An 18,824-nucleotide genomic window follows, 5' to 3' on the forward strand; every position below is an offset into this window, starting at 1 on the left:
TATATATATAATCTCTCACATGATACCAAACCCACAAATGTAAGAGCTACCATGTTAAATAGATGCTACATATCTCTGTCACAACAAATACCATCTCACAGCTTTATGATTGTTGGCTGTTGGCTAGTTGTATGATCTCTGACTAGAATATATGGTATGTCCATTTTCTGTTTTTTTTTTTTTTTTTTTTTTTTTTTGATAAACGGTATGTCCATTTTCTGTTGTCTCTGAATCTTTGTGGTTCTTTTTGCATTCACGTAGATAGAATCTCTTTCATTAGCCTTACGTTCTACAAACCCGAGTTTAGGCTCCAATCAAGAAATGAAATCCCAATTATGAGGCTCGAGGCTCAGGAGTTTACTTACATCCATGTCCACAGTAAACAGGAATTTTGGTTCCTCTAAAAATGTCAGTAAAGCTGGTTAATTTATTACAAAGGTAACTTCAATAGTGATACAATCATACAAAGGTTTTCATTAAAGATCTTCATATTAAATAATCGACATAGAGGGGCAGCGGAAGATTGAACACAGATGTCAAAAAATCCATATAAAGGTCGTCTAAATCTTATGTAAATGTCCCATACGGATCTTTCAAATTACTCTCTATATTCCCAGAAAACTGCTACTAGAAAATAAAGTTTCACATTTCCCACAAGGGACACAACTAATAAACTTCTTCTGGCCAACAAAATAGAAAATTACTTTTAAGTATGTTCAATCTTACAGAGCATTCAAAAGGAACTCCTGGAAAGTGAAACATTTTTCTTACAACTGGCATGAATAAAAGACTGCAGGTTTTGTAGTTACAACACAAAAGAACCTAGTATATATGGTACAAATGCGGCATCTACCACTCATTAATTTCCTGAAATTCAAAGTACAATCAACACACACTATTAGCCTATGAACAATACAATACCACCCCAGGAGTATTGAGGTTAACCAACTTCATCATACATCTATATCCCTTAATAAACATACCAGCTAACAAGTCTTATTTCCAAAAAAAGAAATAGAAAACTATATCCTTAGTCATTACCACAGAAGCAGCTGCATTAAGGTTGATTACAAGATCTGTTGCAATAGTATCTGTCCAGGTCCTAAAAAGATGATCATGCAGCACTCAAGCAGTTCTCCCAAGTCCCAAATTTTGAGCTGAAACTGCCCCCACCACTCTGCTGTGCATGCTCAGAAATAACTGCTCGAGCACAAACATCCCAAGTCCTTGCTATCTCATCAAGTGACATGGGTTGTGAAAGGCTTCGTAATGATATGCTAAACCTTGACTTCGCCTTTACTGAGAGATCTTCATACTCCTTACTGTTAATTGCAGAATATTAGACTTAACTTTGTATATGAGTAAGGGAATTTTAAAAACTCAAATGCAAGCTGGTATAAAGAAAGAAAGGAGAGAATTTAATACACCATTTAGTATTTTAACTGTGAGATATACATTTGAAGAACATTAGAATTTTATCCGTCACTTGTCTTTGAGACTCCTCTACTATTACAATTCATGAAAAATGAGAATTCTCTAAGATCCTTATTGGTGATATGCATGGGCAGACATTTTTGCTTCACTTAACCTCAAAGTTTGAGAATAAGGAAGAGCATAAGTGCGGATTGAAAATGGGGATCAAAGAATTTATACCAATAGACAGATCAGATTTAGGAATGGAGTTCCTTTCATGAACAATTTTGTTAGTGGGGTCTTTTCATTCAACCACACATATTATCCATATTAGGTAACATCTAAAGAAGTGTTCCATATCCATTTACTTGCTAAGGTGGCTGTCAGGAAAAAGTAAATGAAAAGAAAAAAATTTAGATATAGTACTTAGGTGCTGTTTCTTAGGTTCTCCTCTTAAAATTCAGCCATGTAACAGTACTCAACTAAAAATGCACTTCCATCCCATGAGAAAAAAGCTACATGGCTGAATTTTAAGAAGAGAACCTAAAGAACAACACCTAAGTACTGTACCTAAGTTTTGTCCAAATGAAAAATATTAAGAAAAGGGCATTGGTGGGTAAGAAGCATTAAATGTGAATTGAGATGTCAGTATAACCAGAATGGGCTGTAATAGACCTTTGAATCAGTGAACTGGTCACCCAGCCCTGTGAGCATGTGATTTGTTCTTTTAATTGAAAGTGGAGCAGGAAGACATTGTGAACCCAGTTTATCAAAGCAATCTGTGTGCAAACCAGTAAAACCAGAAGGTTGGACTAATGGAGTCTATGTTCTACATGATTATTGATTTTTTTTTTAATGAAAATGATTATTGATTTTAGTCTTACTTCAAAACACCAACAGTAGAATCTTGCCTCAGAATACAGCCAATTAGCCATAGCAGACGTATTACTTGACTTTCTACAATGTTAAAGCTTATATGAACCATTTTTTCAACAAGTGGATTTATCTAATGCAAAAGAAAAGGTTAGGTATGCCAATATGAGAGTTGCCGGTAGAGCTTTGGAGTACTGGAATCACTATGAAAACCTTCACTTTAGATGCCAATGGTCATGAATTACTTGGGACAGAATGAAAGATCTTTGCATTGAATATTTCCCACAGTATTTTCACAAGAAACTAACCCAATCTCAGTATGGTAATTTTGTAAAATTGAAGTGATAGTATGAGGAAATGGAATAGCCAGCCAATTGCATGCTTTGAAGAAACTATGATGAATTCTCATCCAATTTTATGTCGTCAATGCACTCTTGAACAATCTACCTTTCGTTAAGACTTCAAAGAACTAAAGGAATTACTATCTGCCACTGCCAGGGAACAATCATTTGAAAATCTAATGAAAGATGTTCAAGACTTGGCTGCTCAGGTGAAGCAAATGAGCTCAAAAAAAAAAAAAAAAATCAATTGAGATACTAAGGATGATAGATCACAACAAAATTATTGCTTCCTACATAAAGGAAAGCATCGATGATGAGATCTTGGTAATGGAGGGAGATCAAGTACCACTAGATCCTGATGTTGACAAAGAAATACAAGAGCCAACTGAAGTTTCAATCTTTAACCAACCAAAAGAGTCTACTATCAAGCCTAAACTGCAAAAACACTCGAAGAATCCTCCATGCTGCATGAAGATAAGCAGCTTGAAAACGTTGAAAAGGTTGATAGTATGGTGCTTCCTATGGTTCAAGATAAGATTGTTACGATTCCACACATTGGTTTTGTAATTCCAAAATTGTTTAATGATGTGGTGGAATACAAGATTGTTCTATTTTCAAAACTCCCCAAGGTGATTCTAGACTTGAAGTTTAGCACTTCAAAACTCAAGGTCGAGTTTTCTCCAACCAGGGGAGAATGGTGCAAGATGCAAATTGGAGGATTTTATTTATAATTTAGTTTTATTTATTTTTAGATATCAATTGTATTTTTAATTTAGCCACCCCCCCACCCCCCCCCCCCCTTTTTTTTCTTTTTTTTTTTTTTTAAGTTTAGGATATTTTTATCATTCAATAAGTAGGGTTTTCAACACCAATTAGAATTAGGGTTTATTCCTATAAAAGCAAACTACTTTACTCCTTTTGAAGAGGATTTAGAGATGATTTTGATGAATGGGAAAAAAAAATTGGTTTGGTGCGACTCCATATCTCCTAAAGGTTTTCCTCACCTGGTGCTTGTTTCAAAAAAGCCTAGGTGCTAACTCCTAAGTTCCTAACCTTTATTTTTCTATCTTTTAATTTTATTCAGGTTTGTCCTATATTAGTTGAGCTACAAGACTCTTAACACCTTTTGAATGTTCTGCCTAGGTTCCTAACCTTTATTTTCCTATCTTTTAATTTTGATCAGGTTTGTCCTGTGTTAGTTGAGCTACAAGACTCTAACACCATTTGAATGTCCTGCCTAAATAATAAAGATATATAGAAACTAGCTTTCCAAAACTTTTGGCTACATATGTGTGTTTGTATAAATGGAAAACGATAAGTCCTATTTCACCTGAACAAGTTTCCACGTAAGAGACTTGCGTGGGCAAGCATCCAAGGCCAAGGCATGCTGCATCCAAGGCCAAGGCCAAGGAAGGAAATCAATTAACTCAAACTAGATGATAAATGTTTAAATATTAGTTACATGGAAATCCAGTTAGATTCAAATGAAGTTCTTTTTCCACAAAGCCTTATCAGAAACCTCAAAATCAAAAGAGGCTCTATTTCATTTTAATGTTCATTTTGTCATAAGGATTGCCCAAAACTATATTAAGTCTCTTCAGTTAGACCTGGGAAACAATCTTCAAATCATATTTATAAAACCAAAACAACATATAAAAGAAAGGTATAGCACAGTTACATCACCTGACTTCAACAGGAAACTTGTCTAAAAGTATTGGCGAGCAATTTGGATAATTTGAGGGAACAAGCAATCTTAATGGCTGAATAGGTGACTGCATAGAAGTGGAGCATGTATAAATAGAGATGAGATTTATACGATAACAAATTAATTCATGTTAAAAGGTCCAAAAGCCCACCATTTGCGCTGAAGCATACTGCGATTTCAAGTTCGGACTGAGAGCAACAGCACTGAAAGAGCACTTGACAATGGTTCCTTCACCTCCTTCAGCAGCAGCTGCAGCTGCAGCTGGATCAACATCTTCATCACTGATGTCAACAACTGTATCTATAAGTCGCTGATTTATCTCCCTTATTTCTTCCAAAAGGGCATGATTAACCTGCAATAAGTGTCGCATGATTTATTTGTACTAAAGAGACTCGTGTAGGGTTCTGACCATAAAATTGAAAAAAATACCAAGATGGGGGAAATCATGATTCACTACTATCCTACCAAAATGTGGACTGTTTGAAATGTCACACTTACTGAGTAAACTTTGGAAAAATATAATGTAATATTTCCTTCTTTTTCTTCTTCCCTTATTTACCTTTTCTGAGACAGAATAGAAAGTAATATTAAAATCTTCTATAGATCACAAAGCTTTTGGGCAAAAAGCCAGCAGACAACCACTATGTATTTAACTCATAACTACTTTGTTACATTATAAAACAATGTACATTAATCTACCAATATCTTTCCACTTACAATGGTAAGTGGCATATCGTGTTCAATTTTGTGAACCACAGAATCGGTGCTCTACATACTTTATTTAAAAATTGACATGCTATTTTTTTTTTTTCAGATTATTACATATGATCTTCAAATCTAAATAAATTTTATCCACAAAGGGAGCCCAGCTATATAAAAACCTCATGGGTTATGCCAAAGTCTAGTGATAAGACAAGGTATCCACTTAAAAGCTTAATTGATCACCTAGTTTTATAAAAGATCCCTAACATCAGATTTAACCATCAGAACCTGGAGTCCCAGTATATACTGGTAAATGAAGAGTATATTAACGTTCAAAGAAATTCTAAAGACCTTTGCACTATTGATGCTAGGGTTTCTTTCAGAAAATAAAATTCCACCCTCCATCAGATATATAAACATATCTTTAGTTCTTGGTTTTCTATTTTTAAAAGATTTCCTTGTAACTTCTTGGGATGTCCTAAATCATCAGGCACATACCTGACAATGATGTGTGTACATCTAGTTCTCAAATGACTTTTTCCTGTGCTAAAAAATAAATTCCCTATGAGTTCAACCCTGTACTTCAGACATTAATTTACTCTCATATTTCCACTTTTTTTCTTTCTTCATACCTCATCTTTTCTTTCCCATGTCAAAACAAGACAAATTTCGAAGAAAATAGAACACAGGCAATTACCAAAAAGGTCATTTTATAGGTTGCATGAAGTCAGCTACATAAATTAGATTTGCCATTAAGCTTCATCAAGAGTCATACCTTCTGAAATCTTATAGGTTACCATCTCATTACTGCCTCATCCAACATTTTTCATGACCATCCTTTAGTACTGTTTATGCTTTTAATTTGAAGCAACTCACTCTTACAAATAGGATCCTTAGTGCTCAATGTACATGTCCATCTTGTTGACACACATTGCCACTATAATGGCTGTTCTCAATACACATCATCATTCAATAGCCTCACATTTAATGATATTTTGTTAATCCCACCAGTAGATTGTATGTTCTCTCTATGTTTATCATGTACATCAAATTATATATCAATCATGTCTTTTAGTATCCAATCCACAAAAATCATACATTTAGTAAATTTTATTTATTTTTTATTTTTTAAAGAACAGTATGAGTTTTTTTCTTTTTTTCCTTATTAATAATTACACATGCTTTTGAACCCACCATCTCACCTTCTACAGAGCCCTTACAAAGGAAGGAAGCAATCATTTGAGCTAGAGCTCATTAGCTTATAGGCAACACAGTTTTTAATCTCCAGCCATCTTGATACTTGATGAGCAAGACCGACATGGGGAAACTATATAATTAAATGGTAAGTTTGAAGAAATAATTAGCCACTAAAAAGATATTTAGTGGTGGTGAACCCAACCTCTCTCTGACTATACTACGATAAGATAGCATCTCATCAATCTTGATGGACATTTTTTTTTTCTCTAAATAAAAATGGATGCTCTATGTGTTCATACTAAATTAGCCCCACAGATTGCTCTGAATCTGCCAGACCAACAGGCCTCCTTGCATAATTAATCGATGTCTCAGGATTGTCAAAAAAAAAAATCTCCCCATGCTATTGTAAAGCTTTATACGTAGATGAAGGGACAAAGTTTGGCTACAAACTTCGTTGGATGTGAATTTTGACAAATCCACCATCTTATATCCTCCATGCTTGCAAAATTTTCAGAATATCAAAAATAAATAGTTATGTTACCAATCAAATATTTAAATTTCAAATTTTTGTAGTCTAAAATTATGCATAAAAAATAATTTTATAGATCGAATGGTAAATAACATCCATTGGTATGAAATTTGACATGAATGTTAAAAACATATAGAATATGCAATCCAACATTTAGGATTTCAAAATATGTAATCATATTAATTTTTTTGGTAAGAGTTGTATCCTTAGGATACAACCAAGTTTTTAGCCAAACTTTTTCCTAGATGCAGTATAGGAACTATTAAAAAAAATCTCTCTCTAGTGGGTCTCTAAACAACCAATAAAATTTGTACGTTTAAAACCTAAAACATCATCTAGTCAACATCTATCAATAGCATAGTTTTGAAAGGCGCAAAAGAAAAACATGCTGCTTTACCCTCCACATGTAAGTGCATACACATCTTTAAAAAAGCCATATATGTCTCTCCTTTTTGCTCAAGTGCTCAGGGAATGCGAAAAGGCAGGTACTGAATTGACAACCTTACCTTCCACCTTGTTCTTCCAAGGGGAAAAGGTGTCATTTTAGCTAAAGCTCATTTGCATGCCTTTTTTAAAATTACCATCAACACCATGATTCTTCTAGAAGTATATAGCACAAGCTGGGATTTATACCTCAATCCTAGGCCTCTTGATACTAGATGTTGCAGTTGACTCCAGGTCAGAAGTCTCTGAACCAGTCAGCTGCTTGAAACTATCATTCATACTACCAGCTGATGAAACAACATTTAAGGGCATGGCACTTGTGTAGCGCCTCATTTTCCTTGTCCCATTGCTTCCATCTTGAGGCATGTAATTTCTTGCTTGAAGACGACACTTTGTCATGGCAACCAAATCCTCACCAACAGCAGCCCTGGATCCATTACCTGGTGCCGATCCTGCTATCCTATCAATCATACTTACAACTGAACCAATGTCACTGACAGATGCACTCAATGATTTGGGTGACATTGATTTTACCTGAAAAATACAAGTTTTGTATAATTCACGACCAACATGAGAGGAAGCAAAATAAAACTACTATTAAGTGCCACGAAAGATCATGGTGAGGAGAATATTTAACTAACCGCTTTAATTAAGCGTTCAAGAGGCTGCTCAGTAATGCTTGGCTTTCCAGAAACATTCGTTAAAGCATTACCATGAGTCCCATCTGGACCAGTAAACTCAGCAAGCAAAGGTGAGGCTGATATCCCAGGAGTACCAATGGCAAGTGATGGAGCTGGTGCCCCCACACCACTTGTTTGTTGATGTCCAATATTTCCTGCGTTTGAGAGTGAGGAAACACCAGAAACAGGTTTCTCAGAATCCCCTGGCATGGGAGATGGAGCCATAGGAGTCGAAGGAGATGGGACAACAAAAGGTGAGTTGGCAGATTGCAGCGGTGTTCCAGCTTTTGTGAGAGATGACAACAGATTTTGCTGGTCAACTTGTGGAGAAGAGTGTTGCGGGATCTGTGGGGATGCAGCCTGAAGGAGTTGGGGTGAAGATATAGGATATGAAGGTCCTGGTTTCAACTGTTGATGGGAATAGGCAGAGCGCTGGCCTGCTGATAGATGTTGCTGAAAGACCCCTGGCTTAACACCCAAACCCTGTCTCATTTTTATGTCATTTACATCATTGATTTGATGAAGCTGCTGCATTTGATGTGTCTGCAAATGTGCAGAGAGCTGCTGCTTTGATTGTTGGTGTAACTGCTGCTGCTGCTGCTGTTGCTGTTGTTGTTGTTGTTGTTGTTGTTGTTGCTGTTGTTGTTGTTGTTGCTGCTGCTGCTGCTGCTGCTGCTGCTGCTGCTGCTGCTGCTGGATTATCTGCTGCTTCTGAAATTGCTGCTGCATCTGGCGCTGCTGAAGTTGTTTGATTTGTTGTTGCATTTGCTGTTCCTGCTGTTGTTTCAAATGCTGTTGTTGAAGCATATTAGAATTTGACTGAAGTGGATTGATGTTAGGCTGTAGCAAATTTACTCCACTCTGTGATGACAAGGTGTTGATGTTTGTCTGCTGGGGAGTACTCACAGGATTCTGTTGTAGAGATCCCATAGTCACCGGCTGCAAAGAGCTCAGAGAATTTCCTTGTCCTGAGTCCAAATTGGAGCCAGGTTGTAGTGAGTTAATCATGTTTGGCTGTGCCGTCGAAGCCCCAGATAGAGACATAGAATTGTGCTGCAGGCTTGACATGGAATTCTGCGGCATTGTTGGAACAGAACCTTGTAAGTTCATTGATTGCAACTGAGGGTTCATTTGATTTTCATGAGACTGAATTTGAGCAAGTTGAGGTGGCTGTTGCATGGTTTGCATATGAGGCGCAGAAAGCTGTCCTTGCTGCAGTGCAGGCTTCTTAGGCCGATTTGTGTTTATAAAATTTACTATCTGCTTCTCATATGACCCCAACTTCTCCTTGTAACCAGGTGATATATTACTTTTGGAAACCTGTAAGAATGTTATAATACGCTCCAACATAGTCTTAAATACTTTCAACTTCTCAAGCTGATCTGACTTTGATTGTTGTGGAAGAGAATCATGCTGGAGAACAAAAAAAATAAAAATAATTATAAGAACAAGAATTCTAGTAAAGGACAAAGATCAAGTTACAAAACCTAATCAAGTTATTTTTAATTTGTTCCTATACGGTAAACAGCGGGGTGTTTCTAAGCACAGGTGTATTAACAGCCCCATGAGGACAGCTGCCACTACTTTCAACCACATATCCATCTCTCCAGAAGGATGCCATTAATACCAAAACTATCATGTAATAGGCTGAATAATGAGTAAACTTAGGCGATGAATTGCACAAGGAATTTTTGAAGCACAACATACCTGCTGCAATTTAGCAGCAATTTTCTGGTACATTTCACTTATTTCAGGCAAGTACAAGTCCTTCATGGTTTTGATCTGCAAAAAGAAATTAGCAAGACAGATTATCAAACTCTTCATTTCTTCAGAAGCCTTTATTTATTTCCTTATTATCAGTGCACTAATGCATGCTTCCCCTTGGGGGAAGGTTATACATATCCATTAAAGCATGAGTTTGTATAGGGTTTTACACAAGCTTCAGTTAACGTTTCAACCAGTGGATTTTATAACAATACAAATATGAAGCTGTCATTGAAATGTACAAATATATTCCAGATGAAATTTAATAAAGAAAAGAAAAGAAAAAAAGAGGGGGAGAACAAAAGGAGTCTTAAATTGATAACATCCATCCATCATCCACAAATTCTATTCACTCTTAATTTTAGGAGAAAAATATGCCTATATTTACTGATCCTAAACCACGTTCAGCTGCACTACAATAATCATCTTTTTCTTTGACCTAATGTACAAAGTTTTTCTTAAAATATTTCCTTTTAATGAACTTTGATATGAAATAAATAAATACACATGTCCACTCATGCACAAACAAGAATTCCTGGTTCTTATTCTCTATGCTGATGCACCCCACATCTTTCTTGATAGGTACACCAGACAGCCTAGTTGATGGACAAACTCACTACATTTGACCAAGATTTCATCTTCATGAATTCCTTTTTATTTCTACTCAAGATATGGGTGGTTCCCCTTTTACTTCATGTTGACCATCTTTCCTAATAGGAACTTCACCAGACTAACTACTTGCTAGATAAACAATATTACAATTAATAAAATACTAATTTTCTACAAATTACTCTCAAGCCTTTCTTTTATATTATTTTTGGCTCAGGATAATGGCTGTAGAGATTTTTCCTATAATCTATTTAATAAGTCATGTGAAACATTTTTTTTTATATAAATCTTAGCAGCCAAAAGCAATTTTTTTTTTTTTTTGATAGGTAAGAAATATGTATATTCAAAAAAGGCACAAAGCAAAACAAGAGAAAACAATAAACAGAGAAGGAAACTAATTACAAAGAAAAAGAGAACTAAGGAACAATGGGAGAGAATCACTAGATGTGAGTCCCCAAGCCCTAGAACAATCATGAAGAGAACCAGTAAAAAGAGCAAGCAACTTGTCATCGGATCTGTCCAAATCCTCAAAAGTCCGTCAATTGCGTTCCTTCCAAATACACCACATCAAACACAACACAACTAAATTCCAAACGTTAGAGGAGTGCTTTTATATCATTGCCTAAGCCCCACTCTGACCATATTCTGTCCAATGCACCAAAATCACTATTTGTAAAATCAAGCAATAAAATAACTCAATTTGCTACACAACTAAAAAAAATATGAATAGAAAAATCATCTCACAATTAAAATGCAGATTTTCTCTCTCTCTCTCTCTCTCTCTCTCTCTCTCTACTACCTATATATATATATATATATATATACATTTTTATGAATATTTAATAAATAACAAATAAAGGCTGTGCAACCCATGTACAAAATGTTCAGCCAGCAGCTTAAGGGCATCCAAAAAGGTGAAATTCAGAATATGATTAATCAATCTAGGAGTTGAAGATAGCCATGAAAAGAACTCAAAAGCAACCCATAAACAGGAAATTTTAATCTCTCAAGCACTATAGCATATCTTTTCTGCAAAACACCAGATTGAACAAGATGATTTAGATTTTTTTTTTCCTGCCTAAAACTACTAAGACTAGGTTTCAAATACACAATAAAAAACTATTAAAAACACTTCCTTATCGAGCCTTCATAGGTTCAGTCACCAGTGAAAGTTATACTTTCAAAAATATATATGATCAGCAATGCTCTACGGTACCAAATGTTGGGCTATAAAGAGGCAACATATCTATTAAATGATAAATGAGAATGTTAAGATGGATAAGTGAAAAATAGGGTTTGAAATGAGGAAATCCACTTAAAGGTAGGGGTAGCCTCTATTGATTAAAAGATTAGGGAAAGTCACTTGAGATGGTTTAGTCATGTTCAGAAGAGTTCTCTGTTCTGCCTTATGTTTTCATGAGGTAGTTTCTTGAATATACATCTTTCTTACTTATAAAAAAAAAAAAAAAAAAAAAATGTTCAAAAGAGAGTGATTAATGCACTAGTAAGAAAGAGTGAGTTGATCCAAGTTGAGGGAACGAAAGAAGGTAGAGGAAGACCAATCATTAGTAATAGTAATAAAAAATAACATGTCAATTATAGAAATAGCAGAGAGTGACTTCAGATAGAATAGAATGAGAAAAAAAAAAATGTGGTCAACCCCAACTAATCTGTCAAGGATCTAGAGCACCCCCCCAAAAAAATAAAAGTTTGGGACTGAGGCTTTGTTGTTGTTGTGTCGAGTTTGGCACACACTAGACAACTAGTAGTAGTAGTAGTAACCAATGCGGATATCCCCATCTAAGTATCATCATGAAGAGTAAAACCATAGAAGTGGGCTAGCAAGTACTAAATTTTGTGTTTTTCCCACTTCGTAAAATATAGAAGTGGTCCTTAATTGGTCATTTTTATTTCCAATATTAGTGTTAATGGTTTCAATAAAAGGATTAAAATGTAATTACGAATCATTTAAACAAACTAATAAAAACAAAAACTAGTTCATTGTTGAAGTAGTTTTTATTTTAGATTTAGGTCAAAACTAAATTGAACTAGTTCTATGGTTTGCCAAGCTCCACAAAATGTGCAAAATAAAATTCATGATACGAAGAACAAACAAGAATAGCATAAGAGAATCTCTTGAAGAAAACGGAAATCTATCGCTGAAGTTCCATATTGGAGAAAAATATGGAAGAATAGTCATACACTGATTTATTATGTGGTCCTCATAAGACTGGTTTAGCTGATTGTGACTATATATAGTATTCTATATTATCATCTAAGTTCCTAGTTTAATGTCAGTTGCATATGGCAACACTATTATCATCAATAATGCATCATAATAATGTCAGATTTATGAGTATCTAAGCTTCAATGATGTTTTGTTAGAAAATAATTTATTATTTCTTTTAAAAAGAACAAGAAGTTCAAATTCTCTACTGCTAAGATAATTCTTCACATCCTATTAAGTTGGAAGCTTTGCCCTTTATTCCATATCTACATTGTTCAGAATAATTATTTCTTGTTGGTCAGCAACTCTAATCAATTAAGCCCAAATTTCAACTCCACCGAAACTCAACATTTCCCACAATACCTATGAGAATTTGTCATAAGTGAAACTTCATCCAATTAAAAAATAAAAAAATAAAAAAAGACATGGCATATTACCTTTTGATAGACCTCCTCTTGCCAATCAGCCCCATTTGCATGCCCTGTCTGAGCTGTGGAATCTAGAGATGCTAAAAAGTATATAAATATATGTAAATAAATGCTCATGTGAGTCAAATGAATATCTTCTTCTAAGGAAACAATTAAAAGAAGCATTACTCACTGAATGATATACTAGTAAAAATATTCATTCCAAACTATATATTATGACACTGTAACACAACTGTAATAAAAGCATGTGAAAAAAAAATAGCACCCAAGATTAAAGGCTAATTACTTTACACACCCTCTGCATATTAAATTACTTAAAGACTCCCCATATAGTTTTGCATTGATCCACCATGCATCACTCATCCCCCATAAAACCCCTTAGAGGCTTCCACAGCTTGTTTTACCCATATTGTCAAATAAAATAACATTCACTAGCTATTTTGGATGGGGAGTTGACCTCCATTTGCATGTATATATCGAAATAAAGTTACAAAATCAGGTTGGACAATGATGGACATTCAGAAATTTCATTATTTATCAAAAACAAAGAATTGGCACGTCCCAACCAACCGAGTTGAGTGCATCCTTCTTACACATGGACATAATTTATTATATTGATTTACTTGAGTGCTTTGCAAGGTTTAAATCTACATAATTAGCTTGTATGTACTTTGATCATTTTTTCTCTGACAGTTGACATGTACTTTTTGAAGTTCAACATATTACTTCTGCAGGAGGTATATATATATCAACCACAATGCATTTTGAAAACTTGGATAAGGAAAAAAAGGGGGGGCAGGGGAGAGAGAGAGAAGCAAGATGTATAGATTTTCCTGTTCAACTCCCTATCCTGATGATAGTCATTCAAGGTGATGAATGATAATCTAAACAAAACAAAGGCAACAAACAGCAAAAGAGATTTATGAAAAAGAAATAAAATTGCATAGATGCAATGACATACTTGATGACGTCTCTGGAGGAGCTCTTTGTGATTGATATAATTGCTTTTGCTGATCAATCACATTCTGTGGTTGAAGCAAGGAACCTGATGCTTGACCTGATGCTTGAAGCCTTTGCTGAATATCCCGTTGTAATAAATTTGGCTGCTGCTGTTGCAAAGCCAATTGTTGTTGCAATTGTGAAGGTTGCGACTGAATCTGTGACATCAATTGCTGCTGTTGCTGCTGTGGCTGTGACTGTGATGGCTGCCCTTGTGTGTGTAACATATTAGATGCACCCTGTTGTGATTGTTGCTGCACCTGAACCTTGGACTGTTGTAATATGTGTACTGAGTGCTGATTAGTTTGCATACTTGAGTTACCGGACTGAGTTCCAAGCAACTGTTGTTGCGGCTGCTGTAACCCAGAAACATTACTTTGAGGGCCCAACTGTTGCTGATGCATATTAGAGAGGTTGCTTTGCTGAGCCATTAACTGTTGTTGTTGCTGCTGCTGCTGCATGTTTTGAAGATTATTCTGCTGGCCAAGCATCCTCTGTTGCTGCTGCTGCATGTCTCCAACACTGCCTTGTTGTGCAATTAATTGATTCTGTTGCATATTTGTTGCATTTGACTGTTGCCCCATCAGCGGCTGCTGCTGCTGCTGCTGCTGTTGTGGAGGTAACATTGGCTGCTGCTGCATAGATGCCTGTTGATGAATAACAGCAGCCTGTTGTGAGTGTTGCTGCTGCCTGAGAACTGATTGAGGATGTTGCTGAAGCATGGACTGTGTTGCCTGCTGAATAGATGACTGCTGATTCTGCTGCAGACCAGGAAGAGGAGACGATTGCATCACAGAAGGCTGCATGATCGATTGCTGAGAAGATTGCAACTGATTGGGTTGTAATAGATTTTGCTGCTGCTGCTGCTGCTGCTGCTGCTGCTGCTGCTGCTGCTGCTGTTGTTGTTGCTGCTGTTGTTGCTGCTGTTGCTGTTGCTGTTGCTGCTGCTGCTGCTGCTGCTGTTGCTGGATGTGAGATTGCATGAGTGAGTGTGACATATTTCCCTGCGGGAACTTCTGCTTTAATTGCTGCTGGTAAATATATTGCTGTAACTGCGGTTGCTGTTGGGGAACAACTTGTTGCCTTCCTGGCATTTGCCGCTGATTATTTGCAAACATATTGGAGGGAACCCCTTGTCCCATTGAATTTCCTACTGAGTTCTGTGAACCAGGCATATTCTGCACATTGGTATTCTGGCCAACAACATTTGGCATAGGATTCTGACTTAAACCAGAGACAGGAGGCAGTGCAGATGGTAAACTGGCAGTGCTTTGAACTCCAGCAGATGGAATGTTATTCTGAATGTTCTGAGATAACATCTGTTGGCGAGACTGATTAGCTGATAATGGAATAGGACCTGGATTATGAACTTGGGGCTGCATACTCATCCCTATTGCATATGAAAGAACAAAAACAGACACCAAACTATATGAAATGTTGAAGGATAAAAAAATAAAATATTTTAAAAATATAAATTTAAAAAAAAAATAAAAAAAGTGGAACGAAGAATACATAAAAACACATACTATACCATGGGCAAAGGTGTTAAAGCACTAAAGCCCGGCCCCCCACAACCCCACCCCCACCCCCCCCCCAAAAAAAAAAAAAAAAAAAAAACAATGGAACAAAAAAAAAAAAATGGAAATATATTTCAATTGAATTCCTTATATTTGAACCCACAACCTCACTCCATTACCCTTACAAGGAAAGGAAATGGAATTTAGGCTAGAACTCATTAGGTTACTCATATCACATTCTTTTTTCTTTTCTTTTTTGATGAGTACACTCATTTATTTTTCATAACCTGTTTTGAGGGTGAAAGCAGTCCAACAGATGCTAAACATACAAATTCAACTGCATATAGCATCCACCTTTCCCCATACCACCCCCCACCACCACCAATAAAACAAAGGCAACATTACTTTTCAAGATGTCACAAAAATAACATCTTTAGACATTTTAACAGGAATTACGGATCCATGTCCAAGAAGAAAAAAAATTGCACACATACACATATATAAACATATATCTATGTTTCTGTATATGTACATATGCAAGTAAGTATGCGTGCGTGTATATAATCATGAAGATACATGAGATAATGATTTCGGTGTCAAAAACACAACACCAGAGAGAGAAGCAGGGTGGATTAATATGTAAATAAAACCATGCACATAATTCTTTGATGTACTTACCTGCATCTGAGGACTTATTACTATTGCCAGCAGAGTTGGATGGCAAAGCATTGCCTATAGGATTCTGAGACTTAGTTTCCATTGTAAGCATTTTCAGAGATATTTTTCGTAGATAATCTGACTGGCTTGTGGCAGCAGTATAAATCTTTTCCTCAAACCTTATAGCAATTTTCCTGAGTTCATGTAATCCCTCTTGGCCAGAAACAGGGAGATGCCTCTTCAAAGTTTCCATTCTATACACAAAAGGAGATACTCTTATTATGTTACTGACCATATAGGCACAATTAAGCTATTAAAGAAAAAAGTCCCAAATGGGTAAACTATGCTGACAGTGCAGAACTTAAAGCAACAAAATGTGAAAAGAAACCACATAAAATTTCATGAAATTTTTTTTGATAAGTAAATAAAATTTCATGAAATTTTAAAAATATGAACAAAAACGCAATATTTTTTTCTCTGAAAAATATCAGCAGTAGCACTTGATTGTTCAAGGTTCACTATGGAAGATCTGTCAACAGAAAATGTTTTCCTGGTCAACTAACATGATACCTTGCTTTCCATATATTAGACCCCCAGTGTTCCTCAACGAATTGTATTCCTAGCTCTTTATTTGGGTGATGCATTCAGGTGTTTTGTTTCCAACTTCTAATATAGCACTACTAGTTCTTGTAGTCAACTCCCATGATACGACATTTGCTTTCAATGTCATATCCAATTCTTATACTTGTAGCTGCAATTGTCATATTTCCGAGAAATTTTATTTTTCTTCAAATGCGGATCATCGACACTTACCACAAGCCTTCCTGACATTAATTTGAATATTTGTTCTCTTCTTTTTCCAGTTATGCCCTTCCTCAGTTTTTTCTAATAATTAACTGCAGTAAAATATTGCTTATGGTATGAAAAGCTACTACGAGCACATGCTTTATCAAGATCATATACGGAATGAGTAGCTAAGCACAGACACTTCATTTGGGGTGCTGTAACCGTGTCCTAACAGTGTCCTATATGCCATCTTATGTTATAATTTTTCAAAAATTGCTCATGTTGCCATATTGTACCCGCACCCATGTCCATGCATCCTAGCTTGAGTAGAGAGACACAAGCCCCACCAGCCAGAGCACAAATACAGGCCTAACAGAAATCTTAAAGCAAAAAACGCATTCCAAATATGAGCTTGATAAACCAGAGCCACCGACAATGGATAGGAGGCACCGGTTTTGATGGCTTGTGCTTGGAAAATTTTGTCATACCAATTACCAAACACTTGAAAATGTTTTTGTATACAATGTTTTCAAAAGAAAATACTTTATTGTAAAAAATTTTACATTTGAAACATTTTACAGTAAAACAAACAACACGTTAATTCAGTCATACACAGTATTCAAAATGTCAAACGAAAGAAAATGAGAAACCAAGCATACAAAGACTCAAGCTTGGTTTTTGGAATAGCTTTGTTGTTTTCACTAGTTTATTTTCTTTAAAATGTTTGTTATTTAAAAGTACAGGTGTACATAGAAAAATGCAAGGCTTTCCAAATCTGTACCTATGAAATAAGTTGGCTTATTTCGATTTTTGAACCTGACCAAACAGGGTAACAAGTGTGTGTGTGTTACAGCTTATTTTGGTGAGTTATTTCCCCCAGCTTGTTAGATAAAATTTTATAGAGTATTACTTTTTTTCTTAGTATAGCTAATTAAATCCTTACAAATTAAAATGGATGGCACTTTTAAAAAAAAAGCAATCTGAAAATGCAAGGCCTTTCACATGATTACTGGTTGTGCTGGACCTAGTCTTATGTTAAAGTAAGCTACTAATGTCACCACATGGGGATGTCTTACTTCTACGTGATATCCCAAAAGGACAAGTTACAATTAGAGCTCCCACATACTTGCGCACTTCCAATGTGATATTCATTGCACTTCTACTACATAGCGCCCTCACAATCTTGATGGGGGTCTCAAAGCATTACTTTTTGGTGCAGACTGCAGACAAGCTTTTCAGTTAAATGTGTTCTTGAATGTGCATGGCATTGAAAGTGAAGATTGTAAAAAGGATATCTTCAAGTGTTCCACAACAAATTCTACCCCCAGCTCTATATTTGGGTGATGCACTCAAGTCTTTTGTTTCCAACTCAAAATATAGCATTATTAACCCTTGTAGTCAACTCTCATGATACAATACTTTCTTTCAAAGTCATGTCTGATTCTTATACTTGTAGATGCATTGTAAAATTTCCAAGGATTTTTATTTTTCTTCATGTGAGGATCATCTACACTTACCACATGCCTTTCCGACATTATTTTGAATATTTGTTTTCATCCTTCCAGTTATGCCATTCCATTTTTTTTTTAATTAACGAACTGCAATAAAATACTGGTTACGGTATAAGAAGCTACTACAAGTACACAATTTTATCAAGCTCATATATGGAATGAAAGCACAAGTCCCATCAGCAAGCCAGAGCACAGATACAGGCCTAACAGCAATATTTAAAAACCAAACATTTCAGTTACATGCAATATTCAAAATGTTGAATGTAGAGTTAGTCAAACAAAAGACAATGAGAATCTAAGCATATGAAGACTCGAGCTTTGTGTTTAGAAATAGTTTTTTTTTTTTTTTTATTAGCTTATTTTCTTTAAAATGTTTATTATATGAAAGTATAGTTGTACATAGAAAATGTGAGGCTTCCAAAAGCTTTACTTATGAAATAAG

General features: G+C 35.6%; 1 protein-coding gene across 4 annotated transcripts in view; it reads right to left on the reverse strand.

Moving 5' to 3' along the window:
- Positions 1 to 675: 675 nt before the first annotated feature.
- Positions 676 to 18,824, reverse strand: part of LOC126725809 (mediator of RNA polymerase II transcription subunit 15a) — a 312,712-nt gene continuing 294,563 nt past the window's right edge. For 3 of the 4 annotated variants that reach the window (XM_050430742.1, XM_050430743.1, XM_050430740.1), the window contains 9 exons: positions 16,107 to 16,339; positions 13,874 to 15,301; positions 12,922 to 12,992; positions 9,592 to 9,666; positions 7,846 to 9,297; positions 7,394 to 7,738; positions 4,484 to 4,684; positions 4,311 to 4,399; positions 676 to 1,322 (listed from right to left, as the gene is read on the reverse strand). In XM_050430742.1, the coding sequence (XP_050286699.1) occupies positions 1,115 to 1,322; positions 4,311 to 4,399; positions 4,484 to 4,684; positions 7,394 to 7,738; positions 7,846 to 9,297; positions 9,592 to 9,666; positions 12,922 to 12,992; positions 13,874 to 15,301; positions 16,107 to 16,339 (4,102 nt within the window). In that variant the 3' untranslated portion in view covers positions 676 to 1,114. The remainder of the gene's footprint in view (positions 1,323 to 4,310; positions 4,400 to 4,483; positions 4,685 to 7,393; positions 7,739 to 7,845; positions 9,298 to 9,591; positions 9,667 to 12,921; positions 12,993 to 13,873; positions 15,302 to 16,106; positions 16,340 to 18,824) is intronic. The other variant, XM_050430741.1, reaches the window with a different exon arrangement.

This window comes from Quercus robur, chromosome 5 (assembly GCF_932294415.1).
Source record: "Quercus robur chromosome 5, dhQueRobu3.1, whole genome shotgun sequence".
In the NCBI taxonomy this organism is placed as follows: domain Eukaryota; kingdom Viridiplantae; phylum Streptophyta; class Magnoliopsida; order Fagales; family Fagaceae; genus Quercus; species Quercus robur.